The sequence below is a fragment of the Rhinolophus sinicus genome, linkage group LG17, assembly GCF_036562045.2.
Source record: "Rhinolophus sinicus isolate RSC01 linkage group LG17, ASM3656204v1, whole genome shotgun sequence".
NCBI lineage: Eukaryota > Metazoa > Chordata > Mammalia > Chiroptera > Rhinolophidae > Rhinolophus > Rhinolophus sinicus.
This window is the reverse complement of record NC_133766.1, coordinates 3,676,775-3,699,805: the sequence shown is the minus strand read 5'-3', so window position 1 is coordinate 3,699,805 and position 23,031 is coordinate 3,676,775. Positions and strand designations below refer to the sequence as shown.

General features: G+C 37.7%; 1 protein-coding gene across 3 annotated transcripts in view; it reads left to right on the top strand.

The window, feature by feature from the left end:
- Positions 1–23,031, top strand: part of NME7 (NME/NM23 family member 7) — a 106,551-nt gene that overhangs the window by 56,479 nt on the left and 27,041 nt on the right. For all 3 annotated transcript variants that reach the window (XM_019747396.2, XM_074322500.1, XM_019747397.2), the window contains exons 8-11: positions 579–643; positions 2,659–2,727; positions 6,669–6,770; positions 22,689–22,796. In XM_019747396.2, the coding sequence (XP_019602955.2) occupies positions 579–643; positions 2,659–2,727; positions 6,669–6,770; positions 22,689–22,796 (344 nt within the window). The remainder of the gene's footprint in view (positions 1–578; positions 644–2,658; positions 2,728–6,668; positions 6,771–22,688; positions 22,797–23,031) is intronic.

Sequence of the window (23,031 nt, the reverse complement as noted above, 5' to 3'; positions counted from 1 at the left end):
GTGTTGTTCTTTTCTTGTTGTGTTACCAGGCTCACACTTCCCCAGATTTTATGCCTCCTCTCCTTTTACACCTTCCTCCCTATGGAATCCTAACTGTCTACCCGTTTCAGGACCGACTGATGTCTCATTGTCTCTTGAAGCTCCATCCACCTCTTCAGTTGTAATTTGATGTTTTCCCTTCTTTGGAATTTCATTTTATTTGTAACATTTTCATTGTACTTTGGAATTTTATTTTTTGTAATATTAGTTTTAATTATACTTTGGAGTTACATTTTTTGGGTAATATTAGTTTTAATTGTTTGAATTTCATGTTCTCTGCATCACTAGACTTCAGGGGCTTTCAAACCAAATACTATCTTAGAATTTTGTCTTCAGGATTCTTGCCTGTATTCCTGAAGCACTTTCCAAGTGAATCAAATGACTGTGTAATGCTCAGTACGAGGGGTTTGGTGTCCTTTACAGAAATATGTGATTTCTTCATATAGAGTGTAAGCAAAGTAATTTGATGTAGAAAACTTGCATTTCCAAGAAACTATAAAATGCCTTAGATTTTTCACCCATTTGTTCTGTATTTTCAGGACTGCTGGGAAAGATTCTGATGGCTATCCGAGATGCCGGTTTTGAAATCTCAGCTATGCAGATGGTACGTAGTTTGGAATGAACATAACCTACTGGGGAATTATTTTGTATGTAAGCTTTAAAATGTTTTACATTGAATTTTTTTTCTGTGCCCTCAATGCATTGAAATAAAAACCATATAGTTACTGAACTTGATTACCTTATAATCCAAAAATGTTTTTGAAATTTTTTTACCCATACAAGCTGTCACTGAGAGGACTAATATTCAAATGGTACACCTAATTTAAGCTGATAAGGTAGGTATATGCAATTCTTGGAACTTTAATTGCAAAGTTAATATGGGCAGATCACCTAAAATCAGGGGTCAGAGCACTCATTGGGGTTCTGCCTGTTTTGTGTCTCTGATTGGTGGGAATGCCCACAAGCTAAGAAAAGGTCAGAAGTATCAACTAGTTCACAGAGTCATCCGGCAAAACTTGGAGACTGATGAGGACGTTGATATTTGAAGAATCTTCCCTAGGACTATAAAGAAATTGTTAGCCCAAACCGTCTCATAGTAGCAGCTTGGTGATGTGTTCACAGGATGGTCAGCGCTAAACATGCTTAAAAAATAACCATCTGTGGAAATTGTGGCTTTAAGCAGTGATCTAACTCTAGCAAGATCAACCTACAACCTAGCTCAGTAATCAGCCCTAGTAGGTGCTCAGTTGAAACAAGAATAATAAGAACAAAGATTAATTGAACCTATGGCGGAAGCATAGTGTGGGATCATGGTCCTTGATTTTTGGAGTTAGATCTGATTCTGAATCACAGGTCAGCTGCTTTCTAGGCATGCGACCTTGGCCAAATTTTAGGCGTTCTTATCTTCAGTTTTCTCACCTAAGCAGTGAGGACATTACTGTTTGCCTCCGTGGGTTATTATTCTGTGGGTTAAATGGAATAACCTTACCCAGTGGAAAAACTTCCAGTGCAAGAATTATAGAATTTCCAGTGCAAGTTACCAAGTACTTAAATAAATTATGTCTTCTGTTATTGCTTTGTTGTATTAATAATACAGTTTGTGTGAATGTAGGATAAAAAACTGAACTCAAAGGAAAATTCCCTCCCAGGTAATAATTATGTTGCCTGTGAAAAGAGACCATCCGAGTTTGAATGATTGAGTAGGCAGGAATTTCTCAGTGATCTTCAGTCCTGGCAACCAGAAAGAAGCAAAGTGTGTGTGTGTGTGTGTGTGTGTGTGTGTGTGTGTGTGTGTGTGAAGGGGGGATAAAATTAGAAATTCTGAGACTTTTTTTTTTTTTTAATTTAAATTCCTAGTTTTTGAGACACTCAAACTTAATGAACTTTTATTTCCAACTAAGTTTGAATCCACCTTGGACAAGAATGAGTCTTTGTAGGCTTATCTCGTAAGGATAGTCTTACAATTCTTTTTGAAGAGTGTAGGAATTCCAGATGACTTGTATAAGTGCTTTATTGTGAACCAGATTTTTATCCGTAATAAAAAATCCCTTTATTAGGGATTTTTCTGAATGCTTGGGAGAAAAGGGGTATATTTTCAGCCCTGTCTACAAAATTTGGAGAACTTTTCTTTGGTAACATTTCTTGCTTGTGCCACTAATCTATCAATAAACAACATTACATTGTATATAAGGTTTTTTTGTTTTTGTTTTTGTCTTGTATTGAGAATGAGGCTTTATTCAGAGAGAGGCATAGTGTAGTGGTTGACAGCATGACCGGTGAGCTTTGACTGCGATGCGATGCACGTTTGTGGAGGTTACATAACCCCTCTGCGTCTCAGCCTTCTCCGTAGCTTGGTGCTATTAACACTACGTACGCAGCAGGGCCCTTGTACAATCAAATGAGGACCTAGAACAATGCACTCAGTAATTGTTATACATTTCTCTTGTTGATGAGCTAATCTTTAATAACACTTTCTTCTTCAAAGACTAATTTATGCAAGGTTTACATTGAAAGAACATATATGCAAGAGATCATAAATGTCGAGTGCTGGGTGTGGCTCATTTTCTTTGGTTAGTTGGCTTATGTTTCTTTTTGTTGTTGTTGTTGTTGTTAATACAGTTCAACATGGATCGAGTTAATGTTGAAGAGTTTTATGAAGTTTATAAAGGAGTCGTGTCCGAATATAACGTAAGTACTAAAGTAAATGTACAGCATTGGTACTGAAAACAACTTATGTATCTCAACTCTTATATAATCTTTAATTGTGAAAGTATCCTTATAGCGTTCATGATTCTGCCAGCTGATCATACCCAATGACTGAGGCATTCTTATCCCTGAGAGCCACTGCGTCAGTTTTAAAAATATGATATTGTTTCACTTAGGAAACAAAAATATACAGTGATGCAAAAACAAACAAACAAACAAAAAAAAAAACAGAAAAAATACCTTGCTGGGACATTCATTGACACATTTTGAAATTATCTCTGAAGTTTATAATAGTCTCAGGATGGAAGACTGTCCCACATGCTGTAGAAAGTGAAAAGCAGATAGTTTTTAACAGTATAGTATAACTCCATAGCAATACTTATATCTGCTTTAATGACACGAATGCAGATAGAATCATCTGCAAATGTGACCAAGACTGAAGAAATAATAAGACTTAAAGGGAGTTAGTTGTTCAGAGGGCAATGAAATATGTTCTTGAAAGCAAATGACTATATTCAAGTAAGCCACGTCTTGTTCCTTAAAATAATACATGGTAGATATTTAATCAAAGCTGTTTTCCTTATCCTCTTATCAAATTATCTCAAATACCTTTGTGTTAGCGGACCTTCTCATCACCCACGTTGTTTTGTCAAGCTTTGGCTTTTCTCTTTGCGTGAAGTTCACTCTTCCTGTTAAGGAGTCCTTTTTTCAACATGTTTTTTTTCTTTCCATTTAGTGCCCCCCTTTATGTCTGTATTTCTAACAGTATTTGTTATTAGCACTGAAGGAGAAAGACGGAGACAAGAGAAAGAAAGGCAGACAACAGTCACTCCTCTCTTTTTGGATTATGCCTTCCGTGCTTTCTTTTTCCCCTGCTGAGAACTAGGCCCTTGACATTTATGAGTAAGCAGCACAGTCAACACCATGAAACAGAAAATCAGGCTCAACACAATTAGCCATAAAAATCCATTACATACGACCTTTGTGAGACAGCAAAGTGACTTCAGGGGGATACGGTTAGGGACTCCAAAGAGTAGGGTTCTGTGCATCATATTATTTATGATGTCTTCACCCTCCCCTTTTAACTCATGACATTTCTATTCGGTCTGATGACTGAGTTCGGATTAATATTTAAATATTGTTCTGTAATAAATAACCTTCCTTTTACTTTGGCACGGTGTGTCATGAACTCCCCAACGTCATTAAAGAGGCTTTCATGGCCCTCTGTGGTCTGGCCTCTTCTCTTCCTGCTTTTCTGTAGTGTCACTTAGCTCCTGAGAGCATGGCTTCTTGGTGGACCTTCATCTACCCGACTGTACTTATGCCTCCAAGTCTTTATTCTTACTTCTGCCTGAAATGTTCTTCCCCTTTTAAGGGGAAGGAAAAAAAAAAATCACTGAGTGTTCTAGATACTGTGAGAGACCCTGCTTTTCTTTTTTTTCCCACTCATACTGTGCTTTTTTTTATTATTATTATTACAGTTTATTGGGGGTGACTATAGTCAGTAAAATTACATCAGTTTAAAGAGCACAATTCTTTAATACATCATCTATATATCACATTGTACGTTCACCACCCAGAGTCAGTTCTCCTTCCATCACCATGTGTTTGACCCCCTTACCCTCTTGTACTAGCCTTCTCCCCTTATCCTCTGGTAACCACTGAACTATTGTCTGTGTCTATGAGTTTTTGTTGAGAGACACTTATCTTGGATTGTTTTTTTCATTATAGTACTTCACATATAGAGTTAAGAACATACTTCCATTACCCTACTGCTAGCCTACATGCTGTTGTCATATATTTTACTTCTATAGATGTTATAAACCCTGCAATACATTTTTAATACTTTTGCTGTAAATAATTATCTTTCACAGCAAAATAAAGAAAATTTTCACACAAAATAAAGAAAAATGTATTTTATGCTTACCCACATGTTTACCATTATTTTGTGTAGATCCATATTTCTGTCTGGTATTATTTTTCTTCTGTCAGAAGAACTTCCTTTAACATTTATTATGGTATTGGGCTGCTGGTGGTGAATTCTCTCAGATTTTGTTTGTCTGAAAAAGTCTTTATTTTTCCTTTATTTTTGAAAAATATCCTCTTACCTGAGTATAGAATTCTAGATTGACAGGTTTTTGTTTGCAGCCTTATCTTTGTTCTACTGTTTTATTATGTGCCCTTCTGTGCTTTTGTTTACGTGTATTCTCCTTGGATTTTGTTGGATCTCTAGGCTTATGGGTTTCATCAAATTTGAAAACTTTTTAACAATTAATTCTTGAAATATTTTTCTGTTCACCCTTTCTTCTCTTCTTCCCGAACTCCAATTACACGTATATCAGACAGCTTGACATTGTCCTATAGGTGGTTTGTTGTTGTTTTTTTTAGTTTCAGGTGCACAAGACAAAGCAACACTTAGACGTTTATCATTTATATCCCTCACACTGTGTGAACCCCCCTCCCCCCATGCACTATCAGATGTTTTTTTATTCCTCTTTCATTTTTCTTTTCTTTATCTCCATGCTTGCTTTTGAATAGTTTCTATTTCATGTCTTCAGATTCATTTCTCTCCTGCACTATTTTACCCTGTTCACCCACCCAGTGTATTCTTTAATGCAGATGTAGCTCTCATCTTTAGAAGTTCCATTTAGGTCTTTTTAATACTTTTTATTTTCTCTGCATCATGGATGGCCATGTTTCCTTCTATAATTTGAGCATATTTATAATTGTTGTTTTAACATTCTTATATAACCTCCATTGTTTCTATCATTGCTGGGTCTGTATCAGTTTTTTGAGTTTTTTTCTGGTGATTGTTCATCTTTCCTTACTTCTTCGCATGCCTGATAATTTTTACTGGATGCTGGATATTGGGAAATTCAGTGTTACGTGGTATTGTTGTATTCCTTTGAAGAGTGAATTTGTGCTGGCACTCAGTCCAGTTGCTTGGGATCTGTTTGACCCTTTGAGACTTGTTTTTAAGCCTTGTAGGATGGGTATAGAGCATCCATATTGAAGACTAGTTTAAGCCAACCACTGTGGTGCAGTGCCCTTCTGAGAACTCTGCCTGATGCCCTGTGTATCTTTTGAGGGCTTTCCATTCCAGCTGGTAGAAGCGTAATTGCTTCTCAGCCTTGTGCTACTGTTCTATTTACTGCTTTCTGGTCGTTCTCTTCTCGGCCTTAGGTTGTATCCTCTATACATACACAGATTCTTAGCCAAAGGTTTAAGTGAACTTTTCTGCAGATCCCTGTAGCTCATTCTCCTATAGCATCCATCCTCTCTTGTGTTCTATCCTGCAAATTCTAGCTGCATTGGCCTCCATGAACTCCAGTCTCTGTCTCTTCTACTCAGTGGGAATGTTGGGCTCTGTTGTGTTTCCTCTGCCTGTCCCACTGTCTGGAAACTGCCTCCAGGCAGGAAGATAGGGGCAGTCGTATGGCTTACTTCATTTGTTTCCTTTCTCTGCCTGTCTAGTTTCTAGATGTTCATTGTGAGAGAAATCTTGTCCCTGTTATTTCTCCTTTGTGGAAATCATTATGATTTCTAAAATGTCTTTGGGAGAAACACTTTTGAATTTATGTCTTTAGAAATGTTGATTTTGACAGTTTGAAATTCATACCTTTAGAACTGTTCGTTTGAGAGGAGAGAGCCTCTGAAAGGAAGATGTACTAGAAGATCATGTCACGTGGTGAAGCGTACGTTGACATGGTGGTAGTGGTAGGAATGGAGAAGGGGGAACACACACACGTAGGAAACATGGACAAAACTTGGGAACTGCTTGGCATGTGGGGTACAGGTGGGGAAGAAGTCCAAGGTAACGAACATTTTGAGGTTAGTGGCATAATAGTGCAATTGAAAGAGGAGGAGCAAAAGATTATGAAAATATGCTAATTTTTAACATTATGATGTATTACGTATTATAGGAGATGGTGACAGAAATGTATTCTGGCCCTTGCGTCGCAATGGAGATTCAACAAAATGACCCTACAAAGACATTTCGAGAATTCTGTGGACCTGCTGATCCTGTGAGTTATTCCTTAAAATATTAATCAAGTTCATTCTATTTATTAATTGTCTTAAGTGGTTTGATAGTTTGCTCATTAAAAGGAATAATGCAAATGTGAATATAATAGACAAACATTTTTATTCAAAATAACAGTTTACATATTTTTTATATAATACTCTAAGAAAATGTGAAATTTTGATTAACCTAGTGACAATGCAAAATGGGCGGAAACTTTTACTGTGGCATTTTCTTTTCTTCTTTCTTCTTGCTAAATTGTCAAGGTAAGTAAATTTATCAAGCCCTGTGATAGAAATTCTCTAAGGTATTAATCGTCCTTCGCCATAGAGAAGACATAATTAAGCTCTCAACATGAACAATTTTGATGGGTGGCCTCATACCAGATTCGTAAATAAATATGAGCAGTGGGATGAATGTGAAACTTAATATTCTCTACTGTGCCTTTCAAATGCTTTGGGTTTTCTTCATATGGACATTTGGTGGTGAGGGGGGCAGAAAGACATTGAGAAGCAGAAGTAGCATTATACATATGAGAAATCTCCGTGCAAATGTTATACACCGGGCAGGATCATGGGAAGTATTACTGATTTAAAACACCAACTATAAATTTTCTTTCTTTTCTTTATTTCACTAGCTATTGTAAATAGTTTTCAGGAGGAGAAACCAATATGAGAGGAAAATGTTGAATTCCATTTTGGGACTTTGGAGTGGAGAGAATAGAGTTTGAAAAGTATGATTAGCATATTTGGAAGTCCGGATGAAGATGTTAAGAATAATTTCAGTGGAAGAGTGAGGACAGAAGGCAGGCTGTAAATGTGTTGAGGAATGAATGAAAGATTTTGAGACGACATAAAATATTTATTCATCCACACAACAAATATTAATTATTATTTAAGATGCTTTGTGATGTACATGGGGAATACACTTAGGAATAATACAGTATCTTCTCTGAAGCAATTTTTGTGTGTGTGTGTGTGTGTGTGTGTGTGTGCAACAAATAAACTAGACATTTAAAATGTAAGTGGGCTAAGATAGTCACCGTGTGGCACTGAGAGCACACAGGGTCATTGACCCATAAGAGGATAGAATTGCTCTTTTAGTGAGCTTGTGGTGAAGGGCAGAGAGTGGTGAGAAAGTGAAGGTCAAGTCATTTCAGCATAGTTTTCTTCTGTTAAAAGGTTATTCGGGGTCCATCTTGTATCATGTAGACTACACATGGAGAATCTTTCCCTCTTCCAGCTGAGTCTAGGACTGAATGAAGGAAAATCATTTCAACCTCACGTCTATGGTGCTGTCAGGCTTCATCTTGCTTGCATGTTAAGAGTTCTGTGAACACTGCCCAGGGGCCAGAGTTAGTAAAGGGCCGCAGAAGACGGTTAATTGTCTTGGAATTGAGCTACTTATGTCATAGATGGATTGTCCATTACAGTGGCCACTAACTTTAAATTAATTAAATCAAATTAAATGATTAAATAAAATTAAAAATTTAATTCCTCAGTCACACAACCACATTTCAAGTGCTTAATAACCAACCATATGAGGCTAAAGGCTAATATATTGGATAGCACAGACTGTAGGATATTTCTATCATTGAAGAAACTTCTGCTAAACTCACTGGTCTAGAGAAATTGCTTTGTTCCTGTAAGTCTAGGAATTTTTAAAACCCAAGAAATTTATGCTATGACCTACTTTACTTTTTCAGCCCTCTAGGGTTTTTTTTTCTTTGCTAGATCCTATGGTTTTATAAATTATGTAATTATTTTTAGCTGATTTGATTATATATTGTTTTCAGTTTACTTTGACCTGCTATTTTTCTTACTTCATAGTTTAACTTTTCTGTTTATAGCCTTTAACCCCTTTTCATGTATTTTCTGTCATTTTCATTCCCATCTCTTATAGTTGACCCTTCAGCAGCCTGAAGGTCTTGTAAGTTAACTTTTTTAAAAAAATTTTCAATTACTCTTGACGTTCAATATTATTTTATATTAGTTGCAGGTATCTTATAAGTTACTTTTAATTGATCCTCTGTTTCTTTGCTGATTCACCAAAGTAAATGAGAAGACTCGCAGAGCAAAATTCCTTCCTGGGAACACAAATAGTACAGGTACTAACAGGCTCCCTCAGTTACTCGAAGTGTTTTTCCCTCATACCATTGGTCAGTCAGTCCCTTTGTAAGAAGATCAGTTTTCCTACATTTAAACAGATGTGACGTTTCTAGGGACAGGTCGCGGCAAGAAACCTTACAGTATTGAATCTTCTCATATGTTTTTATGAATGTGGCTGCATAAGAGGCCCCACAGCCAGGTTTTTGAAATTTGGTAAATCCAGTTGGCCTCCTGTCCGCCGATAATCCTGACAGTATCAATTCACACTGAATTTTGAGTCTTTGCTATTTTTAGTTATTTCATACTGATCTTGAAACAGAAAAAAAAAAAGTATCATCTGTGGCAAATGGCGACTTGTTCCTCCTGTGATATGATCGACGTGATATATGAGAGAAGTCTCTAGGCCCAGCACGTGAGTGCTGAATCGGGATGTTCCCAGCCTAATGCCCTTACACTGGTGTCCATTCCGTCTAGAATGTTCTTCCCCCAGACAGCTGTGTGGATAATTTCCTTACCTTTTTCAAGTCTCTACTCAGGTGGAAACTTCTCAATGCAACTTGCCCTGACCGCCCTATTTACAACTATGACCTGGCTCTCCCACTTACATACCCCATTCCCCTGTCTACTTGCAATAATTGATTAGCGATGCGATTATCATTGTTACAGGCAGTAAGCACTCAGGTTCTTTATCTCGATGTCCCAGGGCTCTGGTGAGTGCTGTCATCTTTCTGGGATAAGCTTTAGCCTATCTTTAGAAATAACTTCTTGAATAATGCTTAATAATTCAAATTTTTCATCCTGGGGTTACATGTAAATTTTAGTAAGTGACTTTGCACATATGGAATCCGTGAATAATGAGGATTGAGTGTATTTTCTACATTTTTAAATAATAAACTCAAATGACGTTAAAAGAAAAATACATTTAAAAAAATTAGCAATGCCTGCCTAACAAAATACCCTAGCTAAAGAAAATAATGTTTTCTTAAAGAGTGGATGACTATAAAGGGTTTCATACAATTAGCTCGAAAAAGTACAAAATTAAAGTGGAAAATTAAAGCATAGTTTTCTTCAGATGAGTACCAGTGTACCCGTCCCCAGGGGGAGCAAAGCTTCTGATATGGAATTACGAGTATTTTGTCACATTTGTGTTTACTGCCACCCCACTTGGAAACCAAACATTGGGACACTTTCTGGGTTGGGCCACACATTTCTAGAATGAAGAGATGCATATATATATATGCATTGTTGATAGAGTTATATAATTATACATAGTTTATATTTATTTTATACATAGTTTATACTTATTTTCTAGTGTCGTGGAGAATACAGAAACATCTTCTTTGTGACTAAAACTTCCAGCAATTCACTATGGACAGACTTAGGTATACTAGAAATAAATGTCACTGCAAGCGATGTTCTCTCGTTTACCTCCGTTTTGTTGGATCGGCATTCACTGTGTTTCATTCACCTGAAAGTATCGAATGCACTGCGGCCGTGGGGAGTGAGCGTGGGATGCCAGGCATTGGCTCTGTCCCCGTGGAATTGATAGTCCAGGGGGGAACAGGGTCATTAAACAAATGACGACATGAATGATGAATGTGTACCCCAACTACGGTCGGTGCTGACACAGCATGACCATCGTGCAAGGGCTTGCAGCAGTGCCCTGGCTTAGCTCGAGTGGAGGGATTCCTGAGAGGTTCTCATCTGTCTTCACATCGGAAGGGTAGAAAACAGCCATGTGTGGCGGCTCCCGATCTGGGGAGAAGCTAGCACATCGCAGTGTTGCAGAAGTTGGGAGAAGTCCTGTTGGGCTGTAGCTTCGAGTGCAAAGAGGAGGGGAGCCCAGGAAGTGACTGAAGGAATAGTACGGGGCCACATTAACTAGTGTACAAGTGCAACGGGAAATTCTGTGGGAAAGTCTCAGTGGGGGATCGATGGGCGTCCTTTTGTATTTTAAAAGATCCCTGTGACTGCTGTGTGGAAAATCGGTTGGAACAGAGAGAAGTAATTCTGACTAGAGGCGATGAAACCCTTACTGATTACCTTCACAGGATGGTGACAGTGGAAGGTTTTGAAATATATTTTGGAAGGCGAGCTTGCAGACCTTGGTGATTTGGATATGGGTATGAGCAGCCAGGTAGTTTATCTACTATAGATAATCAAATTTGTAAAAGAAGGGACTGTTATACTTTGGAAGCAATAAGTTGCAGTGATTCAGGCACCAAAGCCCTGTTAACTGTTTTCATTGTTGAACTGTTCTTCCTGAGCTATCGATTTAAGTTGTAGGTACTTAGATCGCTTTTACTCTCAAAAGTAGGAGGAAGAAATGGAAAAAACAAACAAACAAACATTCAATCTTGAGTTTAAACTATGTTACTTAGGCACCTATCAACCTATCAGCTTTCAGTAAATTTGGAACCCTTGGCTTTTTATGGAAAAGTTCTTGAATATGTCTGTTTTGTGTGCTCTTAAAGACAGTGGTCTGGCAATAATGGGCCCTTATTCAGCTCCCTCAATGTGAATTTGAATTTTGAAGGTGTTTTTTGAACTCAAGTTTTGTAAAAACAAAAATGCCATGTATCACCATCCTGTAACCGGCAGATGTTGCTTTCCTGTTAGTTCTGCATTGGGGATTCAGAAGTGGGTGGAATTAGTTGGTTAACATCCTAAAACAGATGGTCTATGGAAAAAACACTCTTTAAAACCTCACAGGGTTGAAATGCAACTCACACTATATTTTTCCTAAAGGTGTAACTCTGTGGATATCTTTTTGCTACTTTATTATCTCCTGTAAGTGTGACCCAAGCCATTAAAAGGTTGCATTTAGAAATTGTTTGGGATTGTTCTCAGTTGTGGCCTTTAAACCTTCCTATTAATGACCGGAATTTACTGCTAGGAATTGTGACACTGAGATGTCACATTTAATCTTGCACAGAATGCAAATGAAATACTGACTGAATCTTTAATGACAGTTTCTCTAGTGTCAAAGGTGCAGAAATGATTAGAATAGAAATGTGCCTTTTCTTCAGTGAGGAGATTTCCTCCTTAGTGATTCTTTTACCTCTCTTTGGCTGCATTAACTGTTTTCTACCAAATGCTGCAGTTTCCTTTTAAGATCTCCTAGGTTAATACCTTACCTTTGCTTTTGCTTTTTATACATAGAGAAGATCACTTGCTCTGTCTTAGAAAATAATAGTCATACTCCAATCAGACTTGTCCCCATCACAATCAGAAGGAGGGGCTAGAATGTCCACCCTGGTGACAGGGCACCACCACCAGCTGGAGCTGCTGGCGTTTTAAAACCCCAAGAGGCTGCAGCAACATGTGCCAGGCCATATCTCCCCAATGCACTCGTGCTGCTTGTCAGTTTCGAGTGTCAGCCACTCCCTTAAAGACAGTAGGCTTTGTGTGGAGATGGAAGGCAAATATTTTTAAACCTTCTTGAGACCCTGGGAAATGACCATTTTTGGACATGAAAGAGCCTGCCACCCGTCTATCAATAGGTAAAAGCCACCGATGCCAGTGCCAGGTTTGAGCCCAGGATCAGTTACAGCTGGCAGGAAGAGCACTGAGCCACAGCGTTCTCAGGATGTTGTTATAAGACGTTTTATTTATATCCCAGTGAGACAGTCCTACCACTTGCAGAGCCAAAGGACGGGCCTTTGGGGGCCCCGTAAATGTAGCCAGGCTGACGAGTGGCCCCCTTTCACCTGGGTGTGTTGAGTTTTGCTTGGTGACACGAGCTAGAACAGTAGCCATTGCCCCTATGTAGTGGTGAGCACAGCTGTGGTCTTTTTGAAAGCAGTCAATTAAAATATAGCGAAAGTGAACTCAAATTTAGCAATTGTGTGAGTTAATATTTTTTATAATTTAGGAGTTGACTATTCATATTGTAAAATTTAGGAATGGACTATTTGCATTATTTTAAACAACAAAAAAAAATCTGTTCATTCCAATAGAATTCCTTGGATTTGGCACTTTTCCTGACTTTCCTCATATTTTGAATTTTGTTTTCCCTGCGAGGTTTTTGGCTTTGCTTGTCCTCGAGCCTTAGCATCTTCTGTTACGGTGCTTCAAAAAGAGGGTTTCCTACATTTTAAGTAAACCTAAATTTAACAGATGCGATGTGAGAAAGGACAACGCATGTATGTGGGTCAAACAGCCTGCCCTCATTCACTGAGGGTTGTACATTTCAGAACAAAACCATGTGCTCTCGAGATTCCTCACTTCAGCATCTTCCGAAGCTTTGCCACCTTCTCAGTATGCTATTTGCAAGTTACTTTGACTAAGTTGTTCAGACGAGTTTCTTTCCTGACCCTGCTCATTCCTCGGAGCTCTAGATATGTCACATTTACAAAACGGTAGAGAGTAAATTTACGCAGAACAGGGTTGAGTATGCCACACTCCATTTTTTCTTCTTTTCCAAGGACTTTCCTGTAAGACACCACTAACCACCCCAGCCTGGAGCGACTTTGCTTCCTTTAAACACCTGTATCATTGATTGTCACACCGCTTATTGGGCAATTGGCATGTGTTCCCAGCACTGCCATGCACATAGGAAATGTCTGGGATCTTGAATTGTAGCTTATATTTCCGCCGGGTAGGGTGGGGCCTGAAATTCTGCACTGATGGCATTCTCAGGCCATGTCGTCCAGTGGGTATGCAGACCACACTTCAGGCCTTCGGCAGACTTTCAGCAAATGTCTCTTGATGATGCTGTTTGTTTCAAAAAAGAATAAAGGATTTAAATTGCCTTATTGTAAAATGCCGTATTTGTCTGCAGTATGAAAACAGCACTAAGCCACGAACTTAGATTTAAGTCAGTTTCTGTGGATAATGGAAGGTATGGGATGTCTTTTCTTGTTGTTTTCCGATTTCTTTATCTGATCAATAGGAATGGACTTTAGCTTATTCATTTTAATAGTTACCACACTAGATGAGATTATATGTGTATAACTTCTACTTTTGGCTTCACTAGATTTAGGCTTAAAAACAAAAGTCTTTTGAATACATTTGCAGTCATCTGAGTTATCCAGTCTTTTTCTAACTTTTGCTCTTCTTTGGGGTCCCACTAAACTCAAATTCTATGGGTATCACATTTCAGAGTCAAGAATTATGTGTATACTTACTGTAAGCCCTATAAAATCTTTCCTCGTTTGATGGAACTCAGTAGTGGGCCATTTAGAATTCTCAACAAGCAGTGGACCTAAGAATTACCAATAAGCAATGAACCTGAGAATTATCAATAAGCAATGAACCTGAGAATTATCAATAAGCAATGAACCTGAGAATTATCAATAAGCAATGAACTTGAGAATTATCAATAAGCAATGAACCTGAGAATTATCAATAAGCAATGAACCTGAGAATTACCAATAAGCAATGAACCTGAGAATTATCAATAAGCAATGAACCTGAATCCCCAGGCTTCATGGCAGCCAGGAAACTCATGCTCCTTATCGCCTGTACACTCTTGACCTCCGTTTCCCACAGAGAGAATGCGTTATGCATTCTTCAGTGGAGATTATGCATACTTCAAACTTTGATTGCCAGTATTTAAATGTCCAAATAGGACTCATTTTTCTGGTTGTCTTGGTAGGAACAGGTTACTTGCTTCCCTCCTGTGAAATTAGGTGCCAAGTGTCATTGGGTGTGAGTCTACCAGGCCCACGCTTGTTTAGAATGCCTTTCTCCCCAGGCCCCAAGTCTCCTTCAGCTCAGTTCCTCACAAGTGAGCTCAGCCAGACTAAATGTGAGGACATCTCTGTTCTTGACTAGTGAAATGAAGCATTGTTAATGCACTTCTTAGTTTCTCTCTAATTACCGAAATAGTCTGTGTGTATCACCCCCAGCCCGCTCCCCCCAAAAGCAAACAAACAAAAATAAGGAAAATTATGGATGAGAACCAAGACCCAACAAAACAAAACTGTTTCTCTACTTGCCAGAAGTAAACACTGCTAACATTTTGTCCTCAGACCAACATGTATTTTTATGCATATCCTAAAAATGAAATTAAGATCATAAAATATTTACTATTTTGTAACATCCTTATTTAATTAAAAAATATGCTGTGGTCTTTTCTAATGTTATTAAATAGAGTTCCATAGCATGGTTATTAAGAGCTGCTAGTATATGGGTTAGTTAGCCATTCCCTTACCGTTGCCTAAAAAAAAAAAAGTTATGTGCAAGGACATTGCAGAGACCAGATTGGTACATAAATGTTTGCACAAGTTTTTAAAATTATTGCCTTAGTGTAAACTACTGCAGGTGAAATTGCTGGGTCAAAGACAAATGATGTTCATCCATTTATAATTTGTCTTATTCTTTCTAAAAGTGTAATACTGGGTTTTAGAGATTTAGACTTCAGTGATTACATGATTTCCTTTGTAAAATATCTTCTTTAAACAGCAAGTCTCATGTTGGTTCCTGAGATGCGTTCATATACCAGAGTTACATGGTGTTTGGAACACTGACCTGAGGACATATTAATAAAGAGTAGGCATGACAGTGAGTGACATCTTTTAAGTCTTTTCCCCTATACAGAGAATTTTGTTTGGTATACACACTGTACTCTGAGTCAAGACAACCAAAAAGAAAATATGAAAAGGAAAGCTGGTTAATTGTTTCTGTTATTCTCTGGAGTACTTGGACTAATAAATCTTGGCAGTCCATTAATTTCTTACACTTAAAAACTAGGTTTTTATCATGTTTTAAAAGTAGAATCAAATATATAATGATTATATTTTGAAAGTACGTAGCTGAATACAGGAGCTCATATTTCACAGCACTTACTTTAATAAAGCACTCCTTTTGATATAGCTTATTAAATAAATGAAGCAAATGGTCATATATTTTATGAGTTTAAATAGTTTTATCAAAGTAAATAAACCTTTTACAAAGTGAGATATTTAGTACATGAACATTTGGCAATTTTTTGATTTTTAAACATTCACTGTTTAAGAATAAAACAAATGGGCTTGTAGCTATATATCACTATAATAGTTAAAATACATGCATACATATATAGCTGTAGTATAAGTTAACTGCATACACTTTTTAAAAACTGGATGTACTTCTTAAAACCTTGCAGCATTGCCATTAATCTATTCACTTATTTATTTGAATTTCCTTCTTTCAGTAAGAACTTAAGGCAGTTTATAAAAACATGCAGTATAATGATAAATGAAAGTGAGGGAGGAAAATGTGTGTGTGGGGGGTGTCAGTAGGAGACGATCACTTGTCTTGGGACATGTGTTTGAGATCCTAGCAGAAGACCGGGGTTGGGGGTGGCCAGCATTCATTCTAATTACTATTGAATGTCAGTTTTGAAATTAGTTTTTCTGTGATTTCCTAAAATACTCAACTACACAGACTGGTTGAAGTTCAAAGTTATCTTTGTTAGAAAAAAAATTTGCTTCATTCCAACAGTACAAGAGAAAATGAAATCTGTGTTGCATTCTGAACATGGCTTTGGCAGGGAAAAGCGTAGCTCAGATAATCAAGAAGAGAACAACCGAAGAAACGGAATGTTTTCTTAACGATGTAAATTTTGTGTTTCAAGATGCAAGTCATAATGTGCAATTTTGTTAGGGAGAGAAAATGAATTTCGGGGGAGGATAAAGTTACCTTTTGCAATATAACTCCTGAAGAAAAGATTTTTGTTTTTTAAAAAAAGCTATTATAAAAACTAAAGATGAGGAAAAAAATCTGTTTGCAGTAAAGACCTGGGGAAAGAAAATAAGATAGTTCTAAAGGCAACAACTTTACTGTGAATTTTCTAGGCAATCGGGTATTCTGATTTATTAAATGTTCTCATCAAGAGGATAATACAGTATATTCTCTACCCAGTTGAGTGTTTTGAAAAATATATATAACCAAGAAAATATGCTTGTCCTTGCAACTATAGAGTTTATTTTTTCCTCTGTAATTAGGGATCTTGCCTCAAGGTCATATAAGAATGTGAGTTATTGCATTATAGAGGTATAGAGGAGTATCTGTTTTAAAAATAGGTAATAGTGATGTTCAAAAAATAGGATGAAAGCTATTTACTGTCATATGACCACTAATGTTGAGAGTGGATTAGTCTTTTCTACACTATGGCTATTCACCAGGAGGTTCTGTAATTCTCTGGGGAATTTAAGTGTGTCTTAATATCCCAGCTGGAAGAGTCATTTCTGAGCATGCACTTAGAAATCTGCTACTCCGGTGGATTGGTCCCACCTCGTTTCATCTTCTCCACACGCTGCTTTCTATCTGTGATGAAAGAGTAATGTCTCCTTAACCAAGGTCACAGAGCAAGTCACTTCCAGAGCTGAGGGATTAGTGCTTGGAGTTCTCAATTCCGTTCTCAGACAGGTGTGCCCTAGTGAGAACATCTGACATAGCAAACCACCACCTCACAAAAGAGATATAGCAAATGGTGCTTCCTTGCATTTTACAAGGGCTTGCTTCAGGATTCTTTAAAATGGGCGCATCTGAAGAGTGTAATGCAGCCAAAGGGACCTGGGCTGTTGGAAAGCAGAGGCCTAATTTCCCTACCCGGTCATCAGCTAGGGTAATGAAGTGTACACACGTGGGCATGTTGTGATTTCATCCATTTGTTCACTCTTGCACAAAATCGTCATCGCTGGGACTCAGTCAACCTTTCATGGACATTCTCCGTGTGCTGGATTTACAACGGTTGTTGTCCTTCTTAGAGGTGCCCAGAATGGAGCCAGCTATTTCATTATTTTATTTCCGAGCACTGAGCTGCCCGTTTCTTTAGGCGAGTAGAGGAAGTTGGCATAGCAGTTCTTTCTTTCGACAGGAAGTGGTGGACTGTGCAGAACAGTTCTCAGGGGAAGGATTGAGAGTCCCTCTTGAGCTCCGCGGTGGTGATGTGACTGTACTTCAATGGTTCAACCTCGTCTCTGTGACACAGTGTTTGGTAAAGACAAAAAAGAAATAGGAAGATGTTTACCAAGATGCAATGTCATTGTCCCCTATGCTGAGGTGTATTTTTTCAGGCTTGACTCGCATGAATGAGGCCCTGTGGTTTACGCTGCACTCGAAAGTCACTTGCATAAAAGTGAGCAGAGATTTGCCCAACATTTACATAGAGGAAAACCAGGGGATCTTCATTTTGCCTTTTAAAATAACAGCTGCCTGAAACAAGACTTTATTTCAGCCAGTGCCTCCTGTTGGCTGAAGTAGCAGCAGCTCAAAAAGAGGCAGTGATTAATTACTGTGGCAGGCGATGCACTGAAACCTAGTGGGACGGACAGGATGGAATTGTCTAAATGTTTCACTTAAAATCGCATTTAATTATGACCCTCTACAAGTTGTACAAATTTACATTACAGCTAATTCCTTCGTAGTGAAAAGGCAGAGTTCACAAGGCAGACGTTTTAACGATTCTTCCTGTGAACAGTCCATGCGATCTCCAGAGCCGGTGACACAAATGCATTCACTGTGAGTTCTTTGACGGCTCAATGAGATTGATCCATAAGTAGCGGAGTTTAATTTTGCAGGTTGCTGTGAAGATTGCTTTTCTGAATCCTGTGCATAGGTTCTAGAAGGTAGAACTTATAGAAAGTAGGCTTTAGACTTCTCCTCCGTTTTACTTTCCTGCTTCTTATTCCTTCCATTGTTTCATTACGTTGTTTTAGTTGCAAATTAGTCTGCTGTTGCTTGTCTTCCAGGAATATAAAATTGTAACTGCATTACAATTTTAATGTAACGTACACATTACATTAATTTTAATGTAATGTACAAGTTAATCCAAAGTTGCATGCAAATGGGGAAGCTGTTTGAAGGTCAGCTTTGGTAAGCTGTTCTTGAAGTACCAGGGAGAGAATTTAGTCCGTACATTTTAATATTGCATACAGGACTCGTTACGAAGAGTACCAGTAATGGCTAGAAACAGAAATATCTGCTGTTTTAATGGTGGTGCTTGCCTCATTGGCCTTTCTATACTGGCTTCTATTTATACCCTTGGTGCCTGTGAAATGAGGGCAATGATTATAATACGATTTTCTGTTATGTTTCACGGCAGTGTTAGGGCTTAAAGACTGAAGCTACTCTAGTTCCTCTTCGTATTTATCACTTATCTGTATCACTGCTGACCCAGTTATCCTAGAGTTTAGGGAAGACTGTTTTCCTTTTATTTCAAAGTTTTCCAAAATTAAACCTAATGACCAGGTATGATTACCCACCACATGCCACTCATTTTATGAATGTTCTCTGTAATTGATCACAAAGTTGTCTTTCTTAAAAATTTCTATAATCAGTAAATTTCACAAATCTCTTCCCAGTTTAACTCATTTCTTAAGTGAAAGGTCAGTTTTATTCTTTCGCATCTCTCCTGTATTATGAAGAACTGAAACCGAATGGCTTTCTAAGGAAGCAATTTGTTTTTCTTTGTTTATTTTTTGTCCAGATATATTTTATCAGTCTGATAGACCTATTAGTTAATAAACAGTAATATTCTTTATAATGTACACAACAGGATAATTACATACACTTTCTCTTCTTTGTTTTCAATATTTTGCTAATCGCCATTCTGCTTAGTGCACTCTTTCCACATCTTACATTTAGAGGTCATTCTTTAAGCCAGAATTCATCATCCCACTGCAGGATTACCTGAGCGGAATTTTTAATACTTATGATGAGCTGAGCAATAACCAAGCATTCAACTGGATGGGGCTGAGCAGGCAAGGTCGTAGTGGAGGGTGAATATGCCAGAAACTTGGTAGAGTTGGAAAGACTGTTTCAAAACCCTCACTTGTACGTACTTCAGTAACTTATAAAAATATATGTTATTAAATGAAAATTGCATGTTGGTACTTTGTTTTTTTTGTACCTGATAACTCATTTCAGCTTCATCAAGGGCAGGAACTGTGCATGGTGGGATAGTTTTCTCTGTAGAATACAACGAGAGGGAGGAAGGAACACGAATCAGTGAAGAACAATTAGGGACAATCTGCCAGGAAATGATCTGTGGGGGATTCTCCTGGGCTTTCACATTTAGGATTTCAGTATGTTTGACTTTTATAGGTGTATGTGATATTTTACGGTAATCAAAAATAAAATCAATGGATCAATAAATTTCCAAAAAAAGAGAAAAGATCCAAAATGAAAGCCTAAATTTTAACAATAGCTGTAAAGAAACTACTTATTGTTCTATATCTTTATGCTTCATCATTACCCGTCACCTAAACATAATATACCAGTAAACATGGCGGGAGAAGAACACAGATAACTTGAGTGACCGCCCCCACCCCCACCCCCCGACCCCTTCACCTTCATGATCACTAACCTTGAGAGGTCCCGTCCTGTAGTGCTACTCAGCGACCCTGGTACCTCTCCCCAGTCCGTTCACTTTCCTGCTCTCTAAAATGTTTCTCTTACCTTCTTTTTTCTCCTGAGACCTCCAAAGCATCCTCCCCTTCCTTCTCGCAGCTGATGATAACCTTGCCACCTTCTTCACTAGAAAATAGAATCAATCAGGAGAGAACTAGAGGGAACTTGAGAAATGTACCATATCTTGTTTAGGATGATGATTACGTGAGAGTGGGCCATTCCTTCTCAGTCTCCTTTGCTTATCTCTACTCATCTCCTTGATTTTTTTAATGATATGAAGCCCCTGGGCTTTCTCTCCTTTGTTTATTAGTATTGCCTTCATGATCTCATCCAACTGATCACTTTAGACCCCAGGTCTACCAAATATAGGCTATTGACTCCCAAATTGTTCTATGCGGGGTGGAGGGCTCCAGTGCACTCTAGACTTATAACCAGCCATGTATGTGACATCTTCACTCAGATAGTTGATTGGCAAGGCACACTTACTGCATTCAAAACCAGTCTGGGGAACTTGCCCTACCAGATGAAGACCCGTTATGAAGTCATAGTAAGACAGTATAGTATAGCTGTAAGACTGGAAGAAGAGCCCATTGGAGCTGAATAGCAAACTAAAACAGAACCATACCTACATGGAAACCTTATTTATAACAGAGCTACCATTAGAGGTGGGTGGGGAAAGTGGGAAACTATTCAATACACGATACAGGACAATGAACTATACATGTGGGAAAAATGGAAGTGGATATCTACCTCACATCAGAGTCACAAGTCAATAAATCTGGGTAGATGAAGAATTTAATGGGAAAGATAACATTTTAAAGATATTGGGGGGCAATAGAGTACTGTTACGATCTTAGAGTAGGGAATGATTCCTCAAGAAACAAAAAAGCACACATCGTAAGTGAAAAGATTGATAAACTTAATTCCATTAAAATTGAGTATTTCTGGTCATCAAGAAACCTAGTAAAGAAAAGTCAAATATAAGTTACATACTGGGAAACGAAATTTGCATCATACGTAACTGAAGAAAAGTAGAATTTAGAGTATATTAAGAATAACAATTAAAAAGACAAAGAATAAGCCAGTAGAAAAATCAAGAAAAGACAAGAATAGGCATTTTACAGATGCAGATATATATGACAAGACACTGAACTTCTTTAATAATCAGGGAAATTTGAACTAAGAACACGAGATACCATTTCACACACCCACCAGAATGGCAAAATTGAAAAGTCAGCCAGTATCAAATGTTGGGCTTCGTGTGGAGAGTGGGAACTCTTGTGCACTGATGCTGAGGGCAAACTGTTAGTACCACTTACATGGGAAAATGGTTTGGCAGCACTTAGTAAAACTGGATATGCATGTGCCCTGAGATGCCATAGAAACTCTCATAGTTGCTCCCCATACCCCCTACAAGGACGCTTGTAGCAGAATTATTTGTGATTTTGTGTGAAAGTGAGAGAGAAAGGGGGAGAGAGAGAGAGAGAAAGAGAGGGAGAGAAGAAATGAATGTTTGAATGCTCATCAACAGGAAAATGGATAAAGTCAGCTCTGTCACACACTGGAATCTACATAGTAATAAAAACAAATGAATTACAGCATACACATTAATGTGGAAAAACCTGAAAAACAGTGTTTTAACATTAAACAAAACAAGGGAATCTTTAAGTGAAATTTAGATCAACGGCTGCTTCTGTGTGGAAATAAGATTGGGCGGAATGAGGATGGGGTACACAGGGGATTTTGATGTTATAGTAATATTTTAATTCAGCTTAATAATGGGTACACAGGTATTTGTTTTATTTTTAAATGTTCATATATTTATATATATTATATATGTTATATATTATATATTATATATATATATATAATTAAGTACCTGTTTGTATATATGATATATTTCAAAATTAAAATAGGATTTTTGAAAATATTTAACTTAGGATAAAAGAAAGACCAAGTAGGTCATTAACACTCCCATATCGTTAATTTTTCAACTCTTGTTTCCTTTACCCACAGTTTTATGAGTTATTTGTGACCCTTTTCCCCCTAAACGTGAGCTAGTACTAAGCGGATACAACTGTGAAATTTAAAAAAACACACAAAACAACACCTTTTAAAATCCATGCCATCAAACTAGTTCATCTTAAATCAAGTTGTTAGGATTGCTGTTGTCTTTATAAAATACAAGTCTTTCACAGAAATGAACGGGGTCCATATTTTATGTGAAATGTCACTATTATTTCCCCTAATGTAGATTACAGTGGACTTTATGTTGGGCCACAGAAAAAGCCTTACGAGTGACCTGAGAATTTTCCTCAGTTTCCATACATTCTGGCGATTTCCAGGAAAAATCAGTACTACCAATGCATGCATATATTTCATAAACAAAGAATTCAGGTGTTTCATAGAGCTGGTGTTTTTCTTGGTAACACTGTCTGACTGACTTAACCTGTCTGCAAATGTGTATTTCATAGGAAATTGCCCGGCATTTACGTCCTGGAACTCTCAGAGCTGTCTTTGGTAAAACTAAGATCCAGAACGCTGTTCACTGTACCGATCTGCCAGAGGACGGCCTGCTAGAGGTAAGACGTAAACGTTCTATTTGTATTTCAAGCTTGAACATGATCTCTGCAGGTCTGGGGTATAAGAAACCTTTTAATATTCTTGGATTACACTGTGACTTGGTCATCTGATAAGGATGCTGGATACATCACTGGAGAGTCTTCAGAGAAGTAAGATATTTTTCTGAATGGCATATATTAGGGTTTAAAAATAATGACAAAGTAGAAAACTATAGCATTAATTAAATACTGTGAA